This window comes from Leucoraja erinacea, chromosome 8 (assembly GCF_028641065.1).
Source record: "Leucoraja erinacea ecotype New England chromosome 8, Leri_hhj_1, whole genome shotgun sequence".
Lineage (NCBI taxonomy): Eukaryota > Metazoa > Chordata > Chondrichthyes > Rajiformes > Rajidae > Leucoraja > Leucoraja erinaceus.
This window is the reverse complement of record NC_073384.1, coordinates 6,632,986-6,658,823: the sequence shown is the minus strand read 5'-3', so window position 1 is coordinate 6,658,823 and position 25,838 is coordinate 6,632,986. Positions and strand designations below refer to the sequence as shown.

Sequence of the window (25,838 nt, the reverse complement as noted above, 5' to 3'; positions counted from 1 at the left end):
CACATCTAACTCCCTCTTAAATATAGCCAATGAACTGGCCTCAACTACCTTCTGTGGCAGCGAGTGCCACAGATTCACCACTCTCTGTGTGAAAAAAGTTCTTCTCATCTCGGTTTTAAAGGATTTCCCCTTTATCCTTAAACTGTGACCCCTTGTCCTGGACTTCCCCAACATCGGGAACAATCTTCCTGCATCTAGCCTGTCCAACACCTTACGAATTTTGTACGTTTCTATAAGATCCCCCCTCAATCTCCTAAATTCTAGCCGAGCCGAGTACTAAATTCTAGTACAAGCCGAGTCTATCCAGTCTTTCTTCATGTGAAAGTCCTGACATCCCAGGAATCAGTCTGGTGCCAAATATCACAGCTACACTAGTCCCACCTGCCTGCGTTTGGCCCATATCCCTCCAAATCTGTCCTACCCATGTTTTAGTTTTGAGTTTTAGAGATACAGTACGGAAACGGGCCCTCCGGCCCACCGAGTCCGCGCGGACCAGCGATCCCCCGGGAACACTATCCTGCACCCTCTGGCGACAATTAACATTTTTACCGAAGCCAATTAACCGACAATCCCCACTGCAACCGCAAGAGATGCAACACTTGTCCCTTTACCTCCCCCCTCGACTCCGTTCAAGGACCCAAGCAATCGTTCCAGGTGCGACAGAGGTTTACCTGCATCTCTTCCAACCTCATCTATTGCGTCCGCTGCTCTAGATGTCAGCAGATCTATATCGGTGAGACCAAGCGGAGGTTGGGCGATCGTTTCGCCGAACACCTCCGCTCGGTCCGCAATAACCAAGCTGACCTCCCGGTGGCTCAGCACTCCGTCTCCGACCTCTCTGTCCTGGGTCTCCTCCATGGCCACAGCGAGCAGCACCGGAAATTGGAGGAACAGCACCTCATATTCCGTTTGGGGAGTCTGCACCCCGGGGGCATGAACATCGTATTCTCCCAATTTTGTTAGTCCTTGCTGTCTCCTCCCCTTCCTCAGCCCCCCTGCTGTCTCCTCCCATCCCCCAGCCTTCTGGCTACTCCTCCTTTTCCCTTTCTTGTCCCCACCCACCCCCGCCCCCGATCAGTCTGAAGAAGGGTTTCGGCCCGAAACGTTGCCTATTTCCTTCGCTCCATAGATGCTGCTGCACCCGCTGAGTTTCTCCAGCTTTTTTGTGTAACCGACAACCCCGATTGTCTTTGTAGCCTGGGAGGAAACCGGAGCTCCCCGGAGAAAACCCACACAAGTCACAGACAGTACCCGCAGTCAGGATCAAACCCGGGTCTAACTTTTATGCTCCGCCAAGCAGTGGACATTCTAGATAATCATGTATGATTTTTTTTTTTAACTCAGCCACCAATTACTCACCCTCAGACAAAGTTCCCACACTTTTTCTGAACTTTGTTAAACTTGCCCCATATAAATCATTTTTTTGGAACGCCGCCCTCTGTGTTACAGAAAACAAAACTTTAAAAAAAGTGTGGTTGTTATGAGGCCGACAGAAACAAACCCGATAGGATTAAGCATTTTTATAGAAGCAGTCACTTGTGAAGCATTATGCATGTTGGAACACATTTCAAGAAACAAAAGAGCTGAGAGAGGGTTTGTCCACACACCAGCCATTATAGAGTGATACAGCGTGGAAACAGGCCCTTTGGCCCAACCTGCCCACACCGGACAACATGTCACAGAAGGATGAGAGGGGATCTCATTGAAACATATAAGATTGTTATGGGTTTGGACACACTAGAGGCAGGAAACATGTTCCCGATGTTGGGGGAGTCCAGAACCAGGGGCCACAGATTAAGAATAAAGGGCAAGCCATTTAGAACGGAGACGAGGAAACAGAGAGTGGTGAGTCTGTGGAATTCTCTGCTCAGAGGGCGGTGGAGGCAGGTTCTCTGGATGCTTTCAAGAGCGAGCTAGATAGGGCTCTTAAAGATAGCGGAGTCAAGGGATACTGATTGGGGATGATCAGCCATGATCACATTGAATGGCGGTGCTGGCTCTACAGGCCGAATGGCCTACTCCTGCACCTATTGTCTATTGCTGCCAAGGTCATCTACCCACGCATAAACCACATTCCACCATTCCCTGCATATCTATGTGCCTATCCAAAAGCCACTATAGTATCTGCCTCAACCACTAACCCTGGCAGCGCGGTCCAGGCACTCACCACCCTTCTGTGAAAAACATTGCCCCACACATCTCCTTTAAGCTTTGAACCCCCCCCACCTCACTTTAAAGCTGTGCCCTCTAGTATTTCATCTGTTTGAATGTGAACTGTTGCAAACATCCAGCTCGATGCCTTTTGATGAACGTGAGCCAACTTAGGATTTAGTGCCTATTAATTCTAGTATTAAGTAAACTTGAATCAAATGGAAAGTGTATAGCCCTCATAGCAATCAATATTGCTGACACAAGTTGCAATTTACAAAATTCAGGAAGGTTGTCAGAAAGAGACTCACAATGTGCAGTGGGTCATTGATTTATCATGTGCTATTGGAAGATCAATAAATAACAGGCAGCATTTTGTAGATTTTGGCTAGTTAAAAATGTTCCTTTAACAATAATAAGTGCAAACAAGCATCATTTTAGATGGATGGTAGACAAAAATGCTGGAGAAACTCAGCGGGTGAGTCAGCATCTATGGAGAGAAGGAATAGGCGACGTTTTAAGTATCTTATGAAGAAGGGTCTCGACCCAAAACGTTGCCTATTCCTTCCCTCCATAAATGCTGCCTCACCCGCTGAGTTTCTCCAGCAGATAGACACAAATGCTGGAGAACCTCAGCAGGTGAGGCAGCATCTATGGAGCGAAGGAAATAGGCAACGTTTCGGCCTGAAACGTTGCCTACTTCTTTCGCTCCATAGATGCTGCCTCACCCGCTGAGTTTCTCCAGCATTTTTGTCTACCTTCGATTTTTCCAGCATCTGCAGTTCTTTCTTAATCATTTTACATGCATTGTGATTGGTCGCAAGCAATTCACCAACTTCTGCAGATGCGCCGTAGAAAGCATTTTTATCGGGATGCACCACAGCTTGGTTTAGGAACAGCTCCATCCTAGACTGCAATAAATCACAGCGAATTGTGGACGCAGCCCAGACCATCACACAAATCTCTTCCATCGACTCCATTTGTACCTCACACTGCCGCGCCAAGGCCAGCAGCCTAATTATGGATGAGTCACACCCTGGCCACCCTCTTCTCCCATCGGGTAAAAGGTATAGAAATGTAAAAACACTCACCTCCACATTCAAGAACTGTTTCTTCCATCTGTTATCAGACAAATTAATCATCTTACCACAGCTGGAGAACAGTCCTGAACTACTATCTACCTCATTGGTGACAATCGGACTATGTTTGATCGGACTTTACTAAACGTTATTCCCTTAACATGTATCTATACACTGTAAATGGCACGATTGTAATCATGTATAATCTTTCCGCTGACTGGTTAGTACACGGCAAAAGCTTTTCACTGTACCTCGGTACACGTGACAATAAACTAGACTGAACTGAACTTCTTGCATGTTAAATCATGCTGCGCAAATAGTTTTGTTTTAGAAATATTCCACAATGAAGCTCTCTGCTGACGGGTTAAAGCACAACAAAAGCATTTCACTGTACCTCGGTACACGTGCCAGTAAAATTTGAACATCTTACTGACTGACCAGCCCGGCGTGAGGGCCTGAACATCGGGCCACTCGGGGCGGCGACTGCGGGTGCTCGGAAGGCCCCGACCACGGATGAACACGGAAGGGAGGCTGGCTGGACTATGGTGCCATCCTCACCTTGGTGCCATTTATGTTATGTTGTGTCGTGGACTTTCTGTGTTTGTGCTTTTTATTTATTTATTTATTTTTTAAATTCAATTTCAATTTTATTTTTAATATGTTTTATTATTTATTTATTATTATTTTATTTTTTTTTGTGATTTTTTTTTATGAAACTGCCTGTAAGGGAAATTCATTTTGTTGTCTCAAATTGAGACAATGACAATAAATTTGAATACAATACAATACAAGACTAGCTTTAGTATCTTGTATTGGATATACAGCGTGGAAACAGGACCCTCGACCCACCGAGGCCGCACCAACCTGCGATCCCTGTATCACTATTTGTTCTTGTTTATTTTATACCACAGTTGGAGTTTCATCCTGACCATTTGCTTCATGGACCATACTTCTATTAAAACTGAACAGGAAGAAGAATGACAGCAGCAGTGAACTCAATAAATTTACATTGTTTATTATATAATTAAAAAAACAATAAATCAATCACCTCGGTACAGTTTGTGGAATTTTGTGGAAACTGTATTTCCCATAGTGACTGTGTTCCAAATCTACTTGTGACTCTGGAGCATCTGGAGATGTTCGAATTTCAAGAAAGGCTCTATATAAACAAACACTCTTAACATTGTTCCAAAACGAATGAACTCGTATTTCACATCTCAGACAGTAGAACAAGTCTGAACATTTACCTATAATTGCGCACTCTCAAACATGAAATGCTTTGTTCGTAATTACAAGTCACTTGATTGCCCACATCGATCGCCTCCCAGTCAGAAATAGATATGTTTCAAGAGCCAAAACACTGCCCATTCAAGAGAACAGAATAACAATGATGACGAAAGGGCGGCACAGCCGGTAGAGTCGCTGTCTCTCGGAGCCAGAGACCTGGGTTCGATCCTGACCTCGGGTGCTGTCTGTGTGTGTGGGGTTTGTGCCTTCTCCCTGTGACCGTGTGTGTTTCCTCCGGATCCTCCAGTTTCCTCACATATTCCAAAAATGTGGGGGTTTGTAGGCTAATTGGCTCCTGTAAATTGCCCACAGTGTGTTGGGAGTGGATGCAAAATTGTGATAACATAGAACTGATGTACGGGTAATCGATGGTCAGCATGGACTTGGTGGGCTGAAGGGCCTGTTTCCATGCTGTATATAAACTAAAGTAAAAGACCAAAGAGATGTGCTGCTCCCTTGTTGATTTGTGCCTTACATACAGACACACAAGTGGCTGCCATTGCAAACAAAATATCAGAGTCATTATTATGGATAGGAAGGAATTGCAGATGCTGGTTTACACCAAAGATAGTCACAAAATGCTGGAGTAACTCAGCGGGACAGGCAGCATCTCTGGATAGAAGGAATGGGTGACGTTTTGGGTCGAGACCCTTCTTCAGGCCGAGGATCAGGGGAGAAGGAGACAAAGGGAGGGTAATGTGTGAAAAGGAGGCATCAAAAGAGATAAAGTTCAAGGAAAATCTAGAATAGATAATTGTTAGCTAGGAAAAGGTGACAACAAAGCAAACAGAGATAAAATGATATCGGGGACATTCAGACTGGTTGGGAACTGGGAAGGGGGAGGGATGGAGCGAGAGGGAAAGCAAGGGTTACTTGAAGTCTTGAAAAGATATGTTTTTTTTTTGCCTTCCTTCACAGCGAGAAGATGCGCTGTGAAGGATGTTTGTGTAAATTGTGTTGTGTCTTGGGTCTTTTTTGTTTTGTATGTATGACTGCAGAAACGACATTTCATTTGGACCTCAACGGGGTCCAAACGACAAATAAATTGTATTGTATTGTATTGTATGTTCATACCACTGTGGTGTAAGCTGGACAAGTGAATATGAGGCGCTGTTCCTCCAATTTGCGCCTGGGCCTCACTCTATTGCAACCGGGAAATCAGGTTGGTTGAGGCGAACTGAACGGATGTGTTCAGCAAAACGATCACCGAGCCTGCGCTTGGTCTTGCCGATATATAGGAGTTCACATCCGGAACAGCGGGTACAGTAGATGAGGATGGAGGAGGCGCAAGTGAACCTCTGCCTTACCTGAGTCAAGGGAGGCGGTAGAGGATGAATGTTATTGTGGATGATAATCCACTATTATCTCAGGAATTTATATGAAAATGTGTGAACACACTGCCAGCAAAAGCACAAAAGACAAGGAATGCCATCTGCTCAAACATTAAATATCACAATAAAACTAAGGAAATTCATTCACAGATATTTTTGAGATACAGCACGGAAACAGAGTGCATGTCGGCCAACTCCCTGTACACTAACACTGTCCTACACACTAGAGAAAGTGCAGAGAAGGTTCACCAGACAGATTCCTGGGATGTCAGGACTGTCTTATGAAGAAAGACTGGATAGACTTGGTTTATACTCTCTAGAATTTAGGAGATTGAGAGGGGATCTTATAGAAACTTACAAAATTCTTAAGGGGTTGGACAGGCTAGATGCAGGAAGATTGCTCCCGATGTTGGGGAAGTCCAGGACAAAGGGTCACAGCTTAAGGATAATAAGGGGGAAATCCTTTAAAACCGAGATGAGAAGAACTTTTTTCACACAGAGAGTGGTGAATCTCTGGAACTCTCTGCCACAGAGGGTAGTTGAGGCCAGTTCATTGGCTATATTTAAGAGGGAGTTAGATGTGGCCCTTGTGGCCAAGGGGATCAGGGGGTATGGAGAGAAGGCAGGTACGGGATACTGAGTTGGATGATCAGCCATGAACATATTGAATGGCGGTGCAGGCTCGAAGGGCCGAATGGCCTACTCCTGCACCTAATTTCTATGTTTCTATGTTGCTATCTGCTCAAACATTAAATATCACAATAAAACTAAGGAAATGAATTCACAGATATTTTTGAGATACAGCATGGAAACAGAGTGCATGTCGACCAACTCCCTGTACACTAACACTGTCCTACACACTAGAGACATTTTACAATTTACTAAGCCAATTAACCTACAAACCAGTACGTCTTTGGAGTGTGGGAGGAAACCAGAGCACCCGGAGAAATCCCACGCAGGTTACGGGGAGAATGTACAAACTCCATGCAGATAGCACCCGTAGATAGAACCCGGGGTCTCTGGCGCTGTAAGGCAGCAACTCTACCGCTGCGCCACCCGATGGAAAGTGGGCCCCTGATGAAGTGATAGCAAGTGATGGCAAGTGAGCCCTGTTAAATGATAGCATTGTAGTTGTGGGTGGGCCCTCTTTGTCTCCTGGCAACCAATATTTTTAGACCCAGTCCGCCACTGGTGCCACCCAATTGTGATTCTAATGAGATTTCAGTCAACCAGTTTTGACCAAGTAATTTTAGATGTTTGAGTGCATAGAATGGCTTGCTAAACGCAGACGATCAAACAATGAAAAAACATTTAAGCTTGGAAACTCTATGAAGACTTCAATTAAACATTAAACAAACACAAGCCACTGATTAGCAGTGAAATCAAAATTTTCCAAGAACAAGTGCAAAATGATTACAGTACATCCCATATGCGTATTCCAATGAACTTGAATCAGTAGATTACTTCCAAAAATACCGTTGGTCTATATGTTCCCCAGTATTCTCAGACGAATGAACTTCGTACAAAACTGACAAGGTTTGCCAAATGAACACTGGTAAAATCAGTGACAGAACCATTGGCATAAGATATCTTTACACCTTAGCCTCTGATTTCAGTAATGTTTTCAGATACTCCCTTATTTTAAATAGATTAGCTACAAACTCCATTTCCAAACAACTGTTTCTGTTTATTTTACCTGCGTAACACCTAGCTCTTCTCTTATCTCACCCTTGTTGCGACTGGAACAATGATCAAACCCCTGTATTCCACAAATCTTGCATTCGATGCCCTCGCTAACCGCCTTAAACTACATGAAGTAATCTTCATCCGAAAATCCTACATGTGTACATTCTGCATTGAGTCTCGTTCCTCCAACAGGAAAATGGCATTTACCAAATATCACCTTCAAAATCATGCAATTTCTTCGCAGATTAAACATAAATTTCCACTTTTGGTTTGCCTTTCGTTCTCTTCAGTTTTAATTCAAGAGTTTTATTTTCAAATTGATTGTTTTAACGTTGAGGCTGCTATCCACCCTAAATTAAAACCCCTGCAAATCTAGTTAAGATATTAATGGAATAGGATTAATAATATTAGAATTCTTGATTAAATTATTGATTTATTAAAACCAATTATTAAAAACTCTTTGGGCGACAACTCCCGACCATACAGACGTCACGTGTTGACATGTCCCAGGGTAACGCCTGCATGGTCGTGAGTAGTCGCTCAAAGAGACGTACCTTTTTCTGGTCACCGCTGGATTTTCAAAATGTTGAAAATTTTCGGCCACCTACTGCGACTATGACGGGTGCCGGCAAGTCGCCGAAAAATAATTGCATAAGTGGGACAGGCCCCTAAAGGGCCTATCCCACTGAACGAGGTAATTCAAGAGTTCTCCCAACTTTCGAGTTCTCCCCTGATTCGAACTCGGAGAATTACGGTAATAACCGGTAATTACATGTTGAAAAATCTTCACGAGCTTACGTTTCCCGAGTACCTGCCGTTAGCGTTATGAGCCGCTAAGAGACGTCCCGAGCTCCGACGTACCCGCTACGTACATTCTAGGTACTTACCACGTGTTTGATTTTTTTTTTTTTAAACTCGGGAGAGCTCTTGAATTCCCTCGTACAGCAGGACAGGCCTTTTAGTGTTTGAACATACAAAATAAGTGCATCAACGCACTATACAACCAGGCCATCTAAATGCTAATTCCTGATCCTTAATCTTTGGCAATCAGAGAAATGACTGCATTAAGTTGCGCAGGGAAGTACAAGTATGCATTATTCTTGTTCTGATAGTTATCTACAACTTTGCCAGGGGACCTTTCTAATTTATTATAGCAATGACACTTGGAAGAAAGCTAGACTCGATGTCGAGCACTGAGATGGATTAGAAAACCAGACTTGATTTATAGCCAGGGCATGAAAGCTTAATTCCGATCCTGAATAACATATTGTAACTCAACTATCAAATTAGCTGTTTCTACCGCTACTTGTAAAGCGTTAAGTTTCACAGTGTAGGAGTCGAGGATTAATTGACCAGGGGAGTAATCACTAGGTTTCTCAGGAGGCATTTCCAGGTTTACGATTGTTCTCTTAGTACCTAGAATAGTCCAGTCCAGGTTTTGGTGTGCAGTGTATGATCCACAAACACATCTTGAAAATACCTCCGACCAGTGGCTATTGAGAGGCATATTGGCCAGGACAGACCAACGATGACCATACTTGGCATCAATGAAGTTCTCCCCACCGTCATGCTCCAGTGAGGATGCAGTTCGGTCCAGCGAGCGACAGAAATCATCAGCAACAATTTTATATTGTGCTCGGGAGCAGCACATCTCGGCTAGTTTATCGTCCGTCACACAGTGCACCTGCGGAGAAAGTTCAGCTTACAAAATATTCTACAGTTCTTTAGTCATCGTGCTCCTGATGCTATAAAGTCCAACATTCATCAATATTTGCCAAAATTACAATTCATTAAAGATTTCTCCTCTCCCTTGTCTATCTCTTTCTCTGGGTCACATTCCCTCCCTCTCTTTCTTCCCCTTCCAATCATTCTATGTATCTCTTGTTGCACATCCCTGTTGGACCACATCCTTCCTATAACACGGTGCCCAGAACTGAACACAATGCTCTAAATGCGGCATCACCAACGTCTTATACAACTGCAACATGATCTCCAAACTTCTATACTCAGCCTGTGTACTCTCCTGTGCCCCTCTCTCTCTGTGCCTCCCCTAACTATTAATTCCTCCCTCTTCCTCCCTCCTAATCACTTTATAACCGTATAACCACTTTCCTTGCCTGCTTCAGCGCGTCCCCCTATAGAAACATAGAAATTAGGTGCAGGAGTAGGCCACTCGGCCCTTCGGGCCTGCACCGCCATTCGATATGATCATGGCTGATCATCCAACTCAGTATCCTGTACCTGCCTTCTCTCCCTACCCCCTGATCCCCTTAGCCACAAGGGCCACATCTAACTCCCTCTTAAATATAGCCAATGAACTGGCCTCAACTACCTTCTGTGGCAGAGAATTCCAGAGATTCACCACTCTCTGTGTGAAAAATGTTTTTCTCATCTCGGTCCTAAAATATTTCCCCCTTATCCTTAAACTGTGACCCCTTGTTCTGGACTTCCCCAACATCAAGTCAAGTCAAGTCAAGTCAAGTCAAGTCAAGTTTATTTGTCACATACACATACGAAATGTGCAGTGAAATGAAAGTGGCAATGCTCGCGGACTTTTGTTCAAAAGACAAACAACAAAACAACCAAACAAATTATAAACACAATCATAACACACATATTCTTTTACATAATAAATAATGGAAGGAAAAACGTTCAGTAGAGTTAGTCCCTGGTGAGATAGGCGTTTACAGTCCGAATTGCCTCTGGGAAGAAACTCCTTCTCAACCTCTCCGTTCTCACCGCATGGCAACGGAGGCGTTTGCCTGACCATAGCAGCTGGAACAGTCTGTTGCAGGGGTGGAAGGGGTCTCCCATGATTTTATTTGCTCTGGAGTTGCACCTCCTGTTGTATAGTTCCTGCAGGGGGGCGAGTGAAGTTCCCATAGGGCGTTCGGCCGAACGCACTACTCTCTGCAGAGCCTTCTTGTCCTTGGCAGAGCAATTCCCAAACCAGATGGTAATGTTCCCGGACAAGATGCTTTCCACCGCCGCTGCGTAGAAGCACTGGAGGATCCTCGGAGACACTCTGAATTTCCTCAATTGCCTGAGGTTGTAAAGGCGCTGCCTTGCCTTACTCACGAGTGCTGAGGCGTGTGATGCCCATGTCATATCCTCGGAGATGTGGACTCCCAGATATTTAAAACAGTTCACCCTATCCACAGGATCCCCATTTATCCTCAATAGAGTGTACGTCCTCGGATGATGTGCCCTCCTAAAGTCCATGATCAGCTCCTCATCGGGAACAATCTTCCTGCATCTAGCCTGTCCAACCCCTTAAGAATTTTGTAAGTTTCTATAAGATCCCCCCTCAATCTTCTAAATTCTAGCGAGTACAAGCCGAGTCTATCCAGTCTTTCTTCATATGAAAGTCCTGACATCCCAGGAATCAGTCTGGTGAATCTTCTCTGTACTCCCTTGTCCTCTATCAGTGCATCACTCCATTTCTTTGCCACTCTCACTCTCACTATCCCGTTTAATCTTTGTCCCCCTCTCTCCTTCTCTCTGCCTCATCCACAGTCTTTCCCTCCTGTTCTTCCTTCCCTACTCTGTCCATCATTCTCCCTTCAATTCTCGCCTCCCATTTCTTCACCCCTCGTGCATTACTGACAATCTTCCTCTTTCTGTATCTCTCAATCTCACTCTCTATAGTCCTCTGTTAATCTGCCTCCCTCTCTCCTTGTGGCAGCCCCTCCCCATTCATACTCTCCCCATCTCTCTCCCTCACACTCATAAACATGAAGTATTAACTTGGTTCATACATCTCTCTCCACAGATCCTGCCTGATCTGCTGAACACTTCCAGGACTTTGCTTCCCCCACCCCCCCTAGATTTCCAGCATCTGCAGTATTTTAGTTGTTGAACATAATCCTTGGAGTATTGGGCTCTCTTGCAGGGGTTGGGAGATACAGAGGGTGAGATGTTGCTGTCTCACCATTGACAAACAGGATGAAAATCTGACAATTTACATTGGCAGATTTCAATCTAAATGTAAATTTGAAAACTTATAATAGAGGAAATCTTGCCACAAGAACACATAACCTTCACAAGTCTTCTGATCTATTCATTACTTTAGTTATATTACTATTCAATACTTTGAAAGAGGATATTTGCCTCTCTCTCTCTCTCTATCATATACAGGATGGCAGAGCAGCTGCCTTACAGTGCTAGAGACCCGGGTTCGATCCTGACTATGGGCGCTGTCTGTGCAGGTTTTCTCCGGGTGCTCCGGTTTCCTCTCACACTCCAACAGAAGTACTGGTTTGTAGGTTAATTGGCTTCTGTAAATGTCCCTAGTGTGTAGGATAAAACTAGTGTATGGGCGGTTGATGGTCATCATGGGCTCGTGGGCCGAAGGGCCTGAGTCTACGCTGTATCACCAAACTAAACAATTAACGGATGGTTTTCAATAATGATCGTTCTGTGGAACAGGGTTAATTGAAAATAAAAGTTGCCTTTAATAAGTTACAAAGAACAAGCACGTACCTTATAGCCAATGTATGTCGCTAGATGACATTCAGTGCAACCTCCTCCAAGTAAAGCATATGGCTCTTTGAGTGCAAGGCGCAAGACACATTCTGCTGATTGACAAACAACCTACAACAAAGTGGATAAGCAAATGTAAATGTATTACAGGAAATCATGATAGAACTGCCCATTGTAATGACTGCTCTTTGTATTAACATTAAGGGTGGCCCAGTGGTAGAGTCGGTGCGGACTTGGAGGGCCAAAGGGCCTGTTTCCGCGCTGTATCTCTAAACTTACCTAAAAATTCCATTAAGTACATTTGAGCACATAAAATTCTATTAAGTATACTATCTAAATGGCATCGTTGGGAAAAGGGGAAGTACAATGGGATCTGGAGGTCCTTGTTCATCAGTCTATGAAAATAAGCATGCAGGTACAGCAGGCAGTGAAGAAAACGAATGGCATGTTGGCCTTTATAACAAGAGGAATCGAATATAGAAGCATAGAGGTCCTTCTGCAGTTGTACAGAGCCCTAGTGAGACCACACCTGGAGTATTGTGTGCATTTGTGGTCCTTTAATTTGAGGAAGGACATTCTTGCTATTGAAAGAGTGCAGCGTAGGTTTACAAGGTTAATTCCCAGGATGGCGGGACTGTCATATGCTGAGAGAATGGAGCAGCTGGGCTTGTACATTCTGGAGTTTAGAAGGATGAGAGGAAAACTCATTGAGATATATAAGATTGTTAAAGGTTTGGGCACGCTAGAGGCAGGAAACATGTTCCCGATGTTGGGGGAGTCCAGAACCAGAGGCCACAGTTTAAGAATAAGGAGTAAGCCATTTAGAATGGAGACGGGGAAACACTTTTTCTCACAGAGAGTGGTGAGTCTGTGGAATTCTCTGTCTCTGAGGGCGGTAGAGGCAGGTTTCTGGGTGCTTTCAAGAGAGAGCTAGATAGGGCTCTTAAAAATAGCAGAGTCAGGGGATATGGGGAGAAGGCAGGAACGGGGTACTGATTGGGGATGATCAGCCATGATCACATTGAATGGCGGTGCTGGCTTGAAGGGCCGAATGGCCTACTCCTGCACCTATTGTCTATTGTCTAAACATTATATAAATTTCATGTTACAAATGTTTAATTCAAATAATGAGATCCAAGTTCCTGCCGAAATGATGTACCATAAAGCACTCTTGAATAGAAAGAGTTCACTGAAACGTCAAGTAATTTTAAACTGAGTTTGCAATCTGCTTTGTCTGCAAATTTTTGTGTCAGATTTTATAGCACTGAAACTCTCATTCTAATGTTGGGTCGGGCATGAAGGGTGCTTCGCATAGAAAATAAGTAAATATTGAATTGCAATCCATATTTAATTTGCACATTGTAATGTTCTGAAGAAGCAATGTACATATTTAGTTTAGTTTAGTTCAGAGATACAGAGCGGAAGCGGGCCCTTTCAGCCTAACAAGTTCACCCCAACCAGCAATCCCCGCACATTAACACATTCCTACACACACATACACACAATTTACACTTATACCAAGTATACAAACCCAAGCCAATTAACCTACCCTCCTGTACATCTTTGCAGTGTGGGAGGAAAACGAATATCTCGGAGAAAACCAACGAGGTCACGGGGAGAACATACAAACTCCATAAAGACAACACCCGTAGTCGGGATCGAACCCAGTTCTCTGGCGCTGCAAGCTCTGTTAGACAGCAACTCTACCGTTGCACCACCCTGCCGCCCTTTTATCAACATTTATCTTCATGCCGCTACTATGAATTAAGCTTCAAGATTTTCAAGTGATTCAATGCAAGGCAAAAAGAAAAATGTGCTTAAGAAGTTGGTGGATTAGAAAATCCTCTCAGATGTTCTTACATAGGTGCTGCATCGTCCGTTACCGCGTTTTTCCTTTCTGCAATGCCTGATAAACTGATAAATCTGAGATCACTATATATATTTTTCAATAAGGCTTTTCAAATAAGTACAACTTGCGGGCGGCACAGTGGTGCAGCGGGAGAGCCGCTGCCTCACAGCGCCAAAAGACCTGGGTTCGATCCTGACCTTGGGTGCAATCTCCTTACCAATGTTCCTGGTTCTCTAATGGTTTCATAGTATGAAAGCAACACACTTATCCTGCAAATAGACACAAAAAGCTGGAGCAACTCAGCGAGTCAGGCAGCATCTCTGGGGAAAAGGAATAGGTTACGTTTCGGGTCGAAACCCTTTTTCTCAACCCTGAGTTACTCTAGCTTTTTGTGTCCCTCTTCAGTATAACCAGTATCTGCAGTTCCTTCCTACACTCTTATAGAAACATAGAAATTAAGTGCAGGAGTAGGCCATTCGGCCCTTCGAGCATGCACCACCATTCAATATGATCATGGCTGATCATCCAACTCAGTATCCCGTACCTGCCTTCTCTCCATACCCCCTGATCCCCTTAGCCACAAGGGCCACATCTAACTCCCTCTTAAATATAACCAATGAACTGGCCTCAACTACCCTCTGTGGCAGAGAGTTCCAGAGATTCACCACTCTCTGTGTGAAAAAAGTTCTTCTCATCTCGGTTTTAAAGGATTTCCCCCTTATCCTTAAGCTGTGACCCCTTGTCCTGGACTTCCCCAACATCGGGAACAATCTTCCTGCATCTCTTATTCTGCAACCCGCTCTAAATGAAACAAAATCGTTAGTTTCCACTTCATCGGTTTATTGTATGCTAAAACGAACATCTATTATTTAATTTTGTGAAGAGGATCATTTTGTTCTCTTAATGGCTCATCACAATTCAAAATCTAAAATATGCCTGTGGCTTTCTGCTTATGGTTGAGTGGCCTTTTGGAGAACTGTTGACTGACAATTGGATATAATATTCTCAGCCAGGTCAGGTCAGCATAATACACAGAATTCAACAGGCTTCCGAAAAACGTTACCCTCCTTTTTGTTTAAACATCGCAGCTTCATCTCCCATTCGCCGTATCAATCAACAATTTTTAAAAATGGTTCCTTTTCTCCTATATTTAACTCTATTATAATAAAAAATGCTTATTGTTAGTCTATATGAGGAGTGGCTCTAAATCCCATCAAACATCCAACTCAGCTAAGGATTCTGCATCCTACATTTTTTTTTACATCATCTGCAAATTTTAAAACTCTCTTTTAATCCTCTAATCTAGCTCGTTTATAGTCGATGAAAAGTACAGATCTAATCACTGGGCTATGGCATTCTCCATTGTCCCAGCACAAATAATGCACGTTCATAAGTAGTCTGAGATTTCTATTGAATGGAAAAATACAGCACAGAAGCAGACCCTTCGGCACACCAACTCTACGCCGATCACCCGTTTACACTAGTTCTGAATTATCCTACCATCGCATCTACTCTCTCAACTCTCGGGGTAATTTAGAGGCCGATTAACCTGCAAACCAACACGTCTTTTGAGATGTGGGGGACCAGAAAACCGGAGGAGAACTGGCATTGGCAAACAGGAAGCAAAGAGTAGGAGTAAACGGGTCCTTTTCACAATGGCAGGCAGTGACTAGCTGTGGGGCAGCCGCAAGGCTCAGTACTGGGACCCTAAGCTTCTTTACACAAATATATATTAATGATCTGGATTAGGGAATTGAAGACTCAATAGGGCCAGTAAGTTTGCGGATGACATGAAGGCTGGAAAGGAAGTGTTAGGTGTGATTGAGGACCCTCGCTAGGAGAGCCTGCAAGGTGACTTGGATAGGCTCCACTAATAGTGGGAATTACATGTTGATTGGCCATTGCACACCTTACCCCTCCTGTGGATAAATGTGAGGTTACCTCCATTTTGGTGGCAAAAAGTGGGGGAAAACATCATTATTTTTCTATCCAACGGTGGCCGACTGAGGTAACCTGGTGGAGATGCAGCGAGACCTGGGTGTCATGGTACACCAGTCATCAAAAGTAGGCATGCAGGTGCAGCAGGCAGTGAAGAAAGCGAATGGTATGTTAGCTTTCATAGCAAAAGGATTTGAGTATAGGAGCAGGGAGGTTCTACTGCAGTTGTACAGGGTCTTGGTGAGACCACACCTGGAGTATTGCGTACAGTTTTGGTCTCCAAATCTGAGGAAGAACATTATTGCCATAGAGGGAGTGCACAGAGAAGGTTCACCAGACTGATTCCTGGGATGTCAGGACTGTCTTGTGAAGAAAGACTGGATAGACTTGGTTTATACTCTCTAGAGTTTAGGAGATTGAGAGGGGATCTTATAGAAACTTACTAAATTCTTAAGGGGTTGGACAGGCTAGATGCAGGAAGATTGTTCCCGATGTTGGGGAAGTCCAGGACAAGGGGTCACAGCTTAAGGATAAGGGGGAAATCCTTTAAAACCGAGATGAGGAGAACTTTTTTCACACAGAGAGTGGTGAATCTCTGGAACTCTCTGCCACAGAGGGTAGTTGAGGCCAGTTCATTGGCTGTATTTAAGAGGGATTTGGATGTGGCCCTTGTGGCCAAGGGGATCAGAGGGTATGGGAGAGAAGGCAGGTACGGGATACTGAGTTGGATGATCAGCCATGATCATATTAAATGGTAGTGCAGGCTCGTAGGGTCGAATGGCCTACTCCTGCACCTAATTTCTATGTTTCTATGTTTCTATGACTCACAACTCTCTGTGAAAAAGTCTATTGTGTTGGGTCCTCTGGTATGGAAGGAATATGTTAGTATTAAAGAAGATACTTCAAGGTTCAACCTGGTTGACGAGCCCAGCGATGAGGCGGGAAGTGCCCGTTTCACGAGTGTTGATCATTTGCCTGCATTTGGCCCATGTCCCTCTAAAGCCTTCCTGAGCATATATCTGTCCAAATGGTCTTTTAAGAGACATAATTTCTATTTTGACAATTTGCCAACACATCCTTCAATGAATGTTTCACACAATTAATAACAATGCACCTGGAAAATAAAACCGCATTTTTTAATTTCAAACAACTTGAGATGCTGATTCACTTTTAGATTCAAAGTTTTGTAGAGAGTTTGCTTTGTTTTTCCTCGATAGTGGAGTCACAGGTAGGTAGGATGGTCAAGACGGCTTTTGGTACATTGGCCTTCATTACTCAGGGTACTGAGTATTGAAGTTGGGATGTGATGTTACAATTGTACAAGACTTTAATGAGTATTTGGAGTATTGTGTTCAGTTTTGGTCACCCTGCCATAAGAAGGTCATTGTTCAGATGGAAAGAGTGCAGAGAAGACTTACGAAGATGTTGCCAGGAATTGAGGGCCTGAGCTATAGGAAGACGCTTTGCAGGCTAGATCTTTATTCCTTGAAGGTCAGGAGGCCAAGGGGCGATCTTATAGAAGGGTATAAGGTCATGAAGGGAATAGATAGGGTAAATGCACAGAGGCTTTTATCCAGAATAGCAGAACCAAGGACCATAGGTTTACGGTGAGAGGGGCAAAATTTAATAGGAACTTGAGGGCAACTTTTTCACACAGAACATGATGCGTATATGGAATGAGCTACCAGAGGAGGTAGTTGAGGCAGGTACTATAATCACATTTCAAAGACTTTGGACAGGTACATTGATAATAAAGATTTAGATGGATAAGGACCAAATGTGGGACGGGTAGATATGGGGCATCTTGGTTGGCATGGGTAAGTTGGGTTGAAGGGCCTATTTCTGTGCTGTATGACGCTAAGACTGCTCTTACTGTCAAAATTATTTGGGACTGGAAAAAAGCATACAGGTATGGAGAAGATGGATCCTACCTTTAGCTCATTCAGTCCAGCTTCACTTCGATTGCATAGTAACAAGGTACATATAGGCTTGTTTCCATTTGGAAGGAGGTGCAGGAATTGCCGAGAACCACACTTGACAAGTAACAGATTCTTAATGTTGCCATAGCAGTTGGGAGAAACGGGATGATAGTATGAAGTAATGAGGCGTGCACCTGGTAAATTCAGAGGACAGAAATTATACATTTTAACATTACAAATGAATAGGCCACAAACTAAACAGCTGAGAAAGATAACAACTTTTCAGAAAATGCACAATACTTAAAAATACAAGTGTGGAGTAAAATATCAACTACCGAAACATAGACAGTTAATGCCCATGATTAATGATGAACTTTGGTGGTATCAAAGAAAGTGATATTCCAGATTCTGGAATTCTGGATTTAACTGTTTTGATATAAATCAGAAAAACTTTTCTTATTTCATAACCAACTCAAAATGAATTGGGCTAAGTGCAACAGAGATTAACGGGTAGGTTACAAATCATGGAAATCCCAGCGAGTGGTTTTGGGGAGGAAGAGTACAGATGTTGTTATATTCCTTTTGAATCAATAAAGATTTACCGGGTACATAATGGCCCTCACATTCAACATACTGCTCCTTCGACTCCTCCCACTTCCTCCAATTCAAAGATGTAGCCATGTTTACTCGCATGGGCCCCAGCTATTTGGTCATTGGTGCAGGCTCTGCTTTGCTCTGTACCTTCCCATGCTTCTAGTTTCTTCCTCCCTGATTCTCCGTCTGATGAAGGACTTCGACCCGAGACATCACCTATTCCTTTTTCCCCAATCACTCATCACGCTTGCTCCACTCTTTTAAACCTCGACTCCAACAGCATCGTTAATTACTTTAACTATGCTCTTCTTAATCGCCTCTAATCCATTTACCTTGTATCTGTACACTGCGGATGGCTCGATTATAACCATGTAGTCTTTCCGCTGACTAGATAGCATGCAATAAAAAGCTTTTCACTTTACCTCGCTACATGTGACAATAAACTAAACTCATGAGATCATAAGGAATAAGAGTAGAATGAGGCCATTCGGCCCATTAACCACCATTCAATCGTGGCTGATCTATCCCTCCTAACCGCATTCTCCTGCCTTCTCCACATATTCTCTGACACATGTACTAATCAAGAATCTATCTACAGTATCTATGCCTTAAAAATATCCATTGATTTGGCCTCCACAGCCTTCTGTGGCAAAGAATTCCACAGATTCACCACCCACTGACTAAATAAATTTCTCATCTCTTTCCTAAAAGAACGTCCTTTAATTCTGAGGATATGACCTAAACTCTCCCACTAGTGGAAACATCCTCTCCACATCCAATCTATCCAAGCCTTTCACTATTCTGTATGTATCAATGAGGTTCCCTCCTCATTCTTCTCAATTCCAGCGAGTACAGGCCCAGTGCTGACAAATGCTCAGCATAGGTTAACCCACTCATTTTTAGGATCATTCTTGTAAACCTCCTCTGGACCCTCTCCAGAGCCAGAACATCCTTCTTCAGATTATGGTGCCCAAAATTGCTCACAATATTCCAAATGTGGCTTTACCAGTGCCTTATAGAACCTCAGCATTGCATCACTGTTTTTTTACACAAGCCCTCTTAAAATAAATGCTAGCATTGAGTTTGCTTTCTCTACTACTGATTCAACTTGCAGATGAACTTATTGGGAATCCTGCACCAGCACTCCCAAGTCCCTTTGCACCTACGGTTTCTGGATTCTCACCCCATTTAAAAAATAGTCTATGGCTTTATTCTTTCTACCAAAATGCATGGCTCCACACTTTGCTACAGAGTAAAGAGTACAGACAAGATTTATGAGGATGTTGCCAGGACTAGAGGTCTGAGCTATAGGGAGAGGTTGAGTAGGCTGGGTCTCTATTCCTTGGGGTGCAGGAGGGTGAGGGGTGATCTTATAGAGGTGTATAAAATCATGAAAGTAATAGATCGGGTAGGTAAGCAGAGTATCTTGCCCAGAATTCAGAAACAGGGGACATAGGTTTAAGGTGAGGGGGAAAATATTGAATAGGAATCTAAATGAGGTGTAACTTTTTCACAAAGGGTGGTCCGTGTATGGAACAAGCTGCCAGAGGACGTAGGTGAGGCTGGGGCAATCCCAATGTGTAAGAAACAGTTGGACAGGTACATGGCTGTTAGCAAAACGTTGCCGCTGGCAGGCGCCATCTTAGTCGAGATCTTGGATAGGACAGGTTTGGAGGGATAGACAAAATGCAGGCAGGTGGAACTAATGTAGCTAGAACATGCTGGTCTGTGTGGGCAAGTTGGGCCGAAGGACCTGGTTTTATATTTTGTATGTTTTCACTCTCAAAGAATGAATATGTCCATAACATAACATATTAGCATTGGAAACACTAGGACAACTTGTTACTTGTGGGCGGAGCACCAAGGCAAATTCCTTGTATGTGAATACTTGGCCAATAAACTTACTTACAACCATGCATAGCATTCTAACCTGCCATTTGAATCAGGGGCTCCATTACAGCAAGACCAAGGCGATCTTCCACGATTACATGGTGCTCCTGGAGATACTGTTTAAGAACTGGATGAATTACTTTCTGGCAGACGACGAGATGAACTTGATCACAAACGAGCTGCTTTCCCGTCTTCAGCAGCTGTACAAGTGATTCGTCTTCTGGGCAGAAACCTGACGTCACCTCCCAGTGCCCATCACCACTGTCCACGACATCTCCTGACATAGAGACACTGAATACTGCAATCTTAATGCAACCAAAAGTCAACTTTGTGGCATCAACTCTCACCGAATGAGATGCAAATATTTCTATGAGGATTCCAGAAAGTATGCAGGAGTCACTAACACTCTGTCCCTCAATGGGAGTAATCAGCATCTTTCCCAAGGACAGGGTATCGCCAATTATTGATGGGATGGTATGAAAGAACGCTTGTAACACTAAGGAACTGATGTAGTCCGCCTCTTTGATGGTCAACATGCAAGTAGGTTTATTTATCGCCGTGCGAACAAGTGAAAGCAAAGTCTTTATGTTGTTAAAGTCTATTTGTATTCTGCAGCCACAGTCCTCAGATCTTAGATAGTCAGTGCAAATATCCAGAAGATCTTTCTGGATCCTGACAATGTGACTGCTTGGTACATCAAGTTGCTTTGCACTCTCTGTTAAATTGCAGCACAGAATGGTTGCAAATAATCCAGAATCGGTAAATCGAGAAAGGTGATTCAACATTGAAGCTACGAGCAGCTTTAACACAGGATGGGACACAGAGAGATTACCCAAAAGGACAGAAGAGTGTGATGTGGTTAAAACGTTGCCTCCAACAGCATTATGAATAAGTTTTAACCTACCGAATGGACCATAGCAGGACTCCACAATCCCTCTTAGAGTGGAAAGGGCTTGACAAAGCACATTGTTATTTAAGGGTCCAGAACTGCATGTAGATGATACTTTAGGTGCAATGTAGGCCATTTTTCATTCGGGCAAAAGGTTTAAAGACAGAAGCCTGTGTTGAAGAACAGCTGTTTTATTTCTTGGCGAAAACTAAAGGTTACATACAACATTTTAAATCTGACATAAGCAGAATCCTTGTAGGTCTGCTGCAGAGGCCAGCCATTTAATAAAATAAAATGAAAATTACTAGTCATTTCTCAAAGGAGATTTCATTGTAAACTGAAGTCGAGGAGCAAAATCTGGACAAGACTGTAGAAGATTGATCCCGCACGGCATTTCTGGGGTAATATTTATTCACCATTCTTCTTCTTCAGTTCTAAGCTGGATTGGGTCGATTTTTTCACAAACTTCTGCATCAAATATGTGACTGAATGAATCCCAAATAAAGTCAGTCCTGCCACGAGAAGCCAGTTTTGTCGGAGCCACCTTCTATTCTTCATTCCTCAACCGGGAGTTTGCAATGCAGCAGCTGCAATCTGATTTAACTCTGCCTGTAAATTGGAAAAATGCAGGCCGTCATAATCTGCTTTGTTGAAAAGTTTTCAATTATACAACAGAATCATGCAAGCAGTCAGCATTTGGTTCAACACTCCTACTCCAGCCTTTTGAACGCGTTTCCCCATTTAGTCACACTTCTTTCCTGCCTTTGAAAAAGATCCCACTTTAAGTGGAGGTTTAAGTAGAACTCTGAATATGCCAATCGAGCATTCCAGTTCTGTGTGTGGGATTTCTTTATTTCCCTTCTAGCTCAAATCACGTTGTACCTCTGTGCAATGACAACAAAATATATTATTATTATTATTATTCTGTCAATTAGTTTAGAGCTCCAATATAAAGCTATGATATTGTATATTATATGTTAAACTCCCAGCTTTCCATGGTAAGAATCCCTTTCTATTTATCAAAAACCTCTCACAATTCTGAACGTATGACCAACATATGCATTATCTAGAAACTTCAGCATTATATAATCCTCATCCGTCCTAATATCTAGATATAACAAAAGCAAGCAATGATCCCATCAGCATGACGGGGTGGGAGATTACAATCTTCACGTGGTCTGCCCTGTATCGACTTACGCAATCAACCCGACGTGTACAAACAAATAGATCAAATAAAACAAGTTGACCTACAACTTTAGGCTGCACACGCCATATGCAAGAAGATCAGCATGATTCTCCAATTAGAAAATTACATTCTTCTCAAGATGCACCCTTAGAAAGGAGATGAATTCTTCTCAACTACATTCTGCCTCGTATTCCATAATCTGTTCTATAGTCAAATTGCAAAGTACTATATTAATGTATTTTGAAAATTCACGTGCAGTTGTACTAACATCAGCAGCATAAGTAAAATAAATGCGTTAGCAAATTCTAGATTTGTGCCCATGGGTTTCCAATTGGAGTAAATCACAAAAACCTTTTTCAAGCTATTTAACAATTTGTTTAAAGATGTGAATGTCCAATTTTTTTCATCTCAGTTGTTCTTCTACTATGATGGGCCACATGATCACAGGTACATTTCTCTCTCTCGTTCTAGAAGCAGAATAAGGCCTCTTGGCCCATCAAGTCTACCCCGCCATTCAATCATGGCTGATCTGCCTTCTCAACCCCATTCTGACACCCGTACTAATCAAGAATCTATCAATCTTTATCGTAAAAATATCCTTTGACTTGGTCTCTACAGCCGTCTATGGCAATGAATTCCACAGATTCACCACACTCTGACTAAAGAAATTTCTGCTCATCTCCTTTCTAACGGTACATCGTTTTATTCTGAGGCTATGGCCTCATGTACACTCTATGTGTGCATGGGTATATATGTGTGTCCACACACACACACGCACACCTAAAGTTTCACTTGAGGCCATTTAAGACTGAGCTGAGAAAAAACATTTTCACCCAGAGAATTGTGAATTTGTGGAATTCCCTGCCACATAGGGCAGTGGAGGCCAAATCACTGGATGGATTTAAGAGAGAGTTAGATAGAGCTCTAGGGGCTAGTGGAATCTAGGGATATGGGGAGAAGGCAGGCACGGGTTATTGATTGGGGACGATAAGCCATGATCACAATGAATGGCGGTACTGGCTCGATGGGCCGAATGGCCTCCTGCACCTATTTTCTATGTTTCTATCTGAAAAAGCAAGCAACAACTGGAAAATTAATCTCAGTTATTTCCAAATAATTTTTTCCTACTTCTGTATTATTTTCATCTGTCATGATGTTGACTGACTAATGTTCATTGAAATATAAATCTTGTGTAACTAATGAAGCATGTTACCTCACAAAGGCAAGTCACTGCTTCCGATCAGGCTGGCTCTCCTGCTGAACGATGTGCGTCACAATTCCGGGCTCTGCAACATAGTCTTGGTTTCTGGTCTTGAAAGTTTCACTAGACTTGATGTTGTACCATCCCCAATGAATCAATGCAAGACTTGTTCCCATAACAATCACAAATCTGTAATTCTTCCAAACTGTTTTAAGACTCATGTTGAATTTAAACAATCACCTAGAAATTTAAAAAAATGGATGAAAATATAAATAACAACATCAAAAAGGCATATAACCATGTAACAATTACAGCACGGAAACAGGCCATCTCGACCCTTCTAGTCCGTGCCGAACGGACTAGAAGTTTTTGTGTCTACCAGAGAAAGCCCATGCAGGTCACGGGGAGACCATACAAACACTACAGACAAGAACCCGTGGTCAGGATCAAACCTGGGTCTCTGGATGATGGAGTTTGCCATCATTAGAGTTAGATTTAGCTCTTAGGGATAAGGGAATCAAGGGATCTGGGGGAAAAGCCAGAACAGGGTACTGATTTTGGATGATTAGCCACGATCATATTGAATGGCGGTGCTTGCTCGAAGGGCCAAATGGCCTACCCCTGCACTGATTTTCTATGTTTCAATTAGTTTAGTTTTATGTGGCGACTATTGCATACCTTGGGAATGCAAGCAAAGAATTTCACTGTGACTTGTCACATGTGTCAATAAAGTATTCAATTCAATTCAGTTTATTATTGTAACTTGTGAAACAGTGAAAGGTTTTTGTTGCATGCTCTCCAGCTGGTGAAAAGACTATACGTGGTTGCTATCATGCCGTCCACAGTGTAGATACAGGAGCAAGGGAATAACGTTTAGTGCATGATAAAGTTCAGTAAAGTCTGATTAAACATAGTCCAAGGGTCTCCAATTAGGTAGATAGTAGGCCAGGACTGCTCTCTAGTTGGTGATCGTTGCCTGTTAACAGCTGGGAAGAAACAGTCCCTGAATCTGGAGGTGTGCGTTTTCACACTTCTGTACCTCTTGCCTGATGGGAGAGGGGAGAAGAGGGATTGACTGGGGTGAGACTCATCCGTGATTATGCTGCTGGCCTTGCCGAGGCAGCGTGAAGTGTAGTTGGGAGTCAATGAAAGGGAGGTTGGTTTGCATGGTGGTCTGGGTTAAGCCGAGCTGGAGCGCAGAATATAACAGCAGGGTGGTTATGACACATCTACATAAGAAATTACTTATGCTCTCCCCAAGGCTGTGGCAGAAAGGCCTCCAGGAGACCCAACAGCTCAGGGGGAAGATAACTTTAGGGGTAAATAACATTTACCGGTTCAGGTGAAGCACCTTTCAGACCATTGTAGGTTTCTGTAACCTGCTCTTGACCTCTGAGTGACTCGTGAACACAGACACCAAGCTAAAAGTACTCCAAACTTCCCGACAGCACTCGGTGTCCCTACACGTCAGAAATGAAAGCAAAACTGCACCGTAACTCTTCAGCTTGTGCTGTGGGGGTGGGTGCTCACATGCAGTCTTCTTCTTCTTCTTGCGTATGACATGCAAAGCCTAAACTTGTAGGTCAAGGGTAGACATACAGGCCAGGACAGCATCAGTTACTGGGTGGATGGCTTTGATGCCCCCAGGGAAAAGCCTCAGTGGGCAGTCATTTACGATGTGTGGGATAATCTGGTCTGGATGTGCGCAGTCGCATGCAGAGCTGTCTGTCATCCCCGACTTTTGCAGGTGACGGGCTGTTCTTGCATGGAGGGTACGGATTCTGTTCAGGGTGAGTCATTGCTTGCGATGGAGGTCAAAACCCGGCGGTTTCACTGTCGGGTGACGTCTCCATTGTTAATGTTGGCATCTTTCCAGGCTCTGCGCCACTCAGTCTTGGAGTCAAAGTCTACCAGGGATTTGACTGAAGACCAGAAGGGTTTGCAGGACTTCAGGCGCATATTGGGTAGATTATTCAAGTCAGCATGGATGGGAAGGTCAGCGTAGGGGGGGGGGTGTGAGTGAGGAGGAGGATGGTGCACCTCGATGGTGCACCAATCTTTCAACATCCTCTCCCTTCTGCGTATGCTGGGAGGGGGCGATATGAGAGAGGACAGGGAGCCACTGCAAAGGTGTTGACTTAAGCTTCCCTGTGATGACCCGCACTGCAGAGTTAAGGACAATGTCAACTCCTTTGGTGTGGCAGCTATTAGCCCAAGCTGTTGAGCAAGACTAGGGCTAAGCTTGCTCACCAGTAGTGTGAGATCTCACATCGAATAATGAAAAATACAGCACAGGAATACGCCAGTGGCCCACAAAATCTGTGCCAAACATGATGTCATGATAAATTAATTAATTTCC

At 43.5% G+C, this 25,838-nt stretch overlaps 1 protein-coding gene across 1 annotated transcript; it reads right to left on the bottom strand.

The window, feature by feature from the left end:
- Positions 1-7,306: 7,306 nt before the first annotated feature.
- mkks (MKKS centrosomal shuttling protein) lies at positions 7,307-21,237 on the bottom strand. The gene is made up of 4 exons (XM_055638926.1): positions 20,244-21,237; positions 17,732-17,913; positions 12,014-12,124; positions 7,307-9,215 (listed from the first exon to the last, which is right to left on the bottom strand). The coding sequence occupies exons 1-4, from the start codon at positions 21,226-21,228 to the stop codon at positions 8,775-8,777; spliced, it is 1,719 nt and encodes a 572-aa protein (XP_055494901.1). The 5' UTR covers positions 21,229-21,237; the 3' UTR covers positions 7,307-8,774.
- Positions 21,238-25,838: the final 4,601 nt, after the last annotated feature.

Coding starts and splice junctions, on each gene's coding strand:
- mkks (XM_055638926.1), bottom strand. CDS start 21,228: ATGGCCTACATTGCACCTAAAGTATCATCTACATGCAGTTCTGGACCC. Junction 17,914..20,243: donor GCCCCTGATTCAAATGGCAG/GTTAGAATGCTA, acceptor TGAATTTACCAG/GTGCACGCCTCATTACTTCA. Junction 9,216..12,013: donor CGACATACATTGGCTATAAG/GTACGTGCTTGT, acceptor CTTTCTCCGCAG/GTGCACTGTGTGACGGACGA.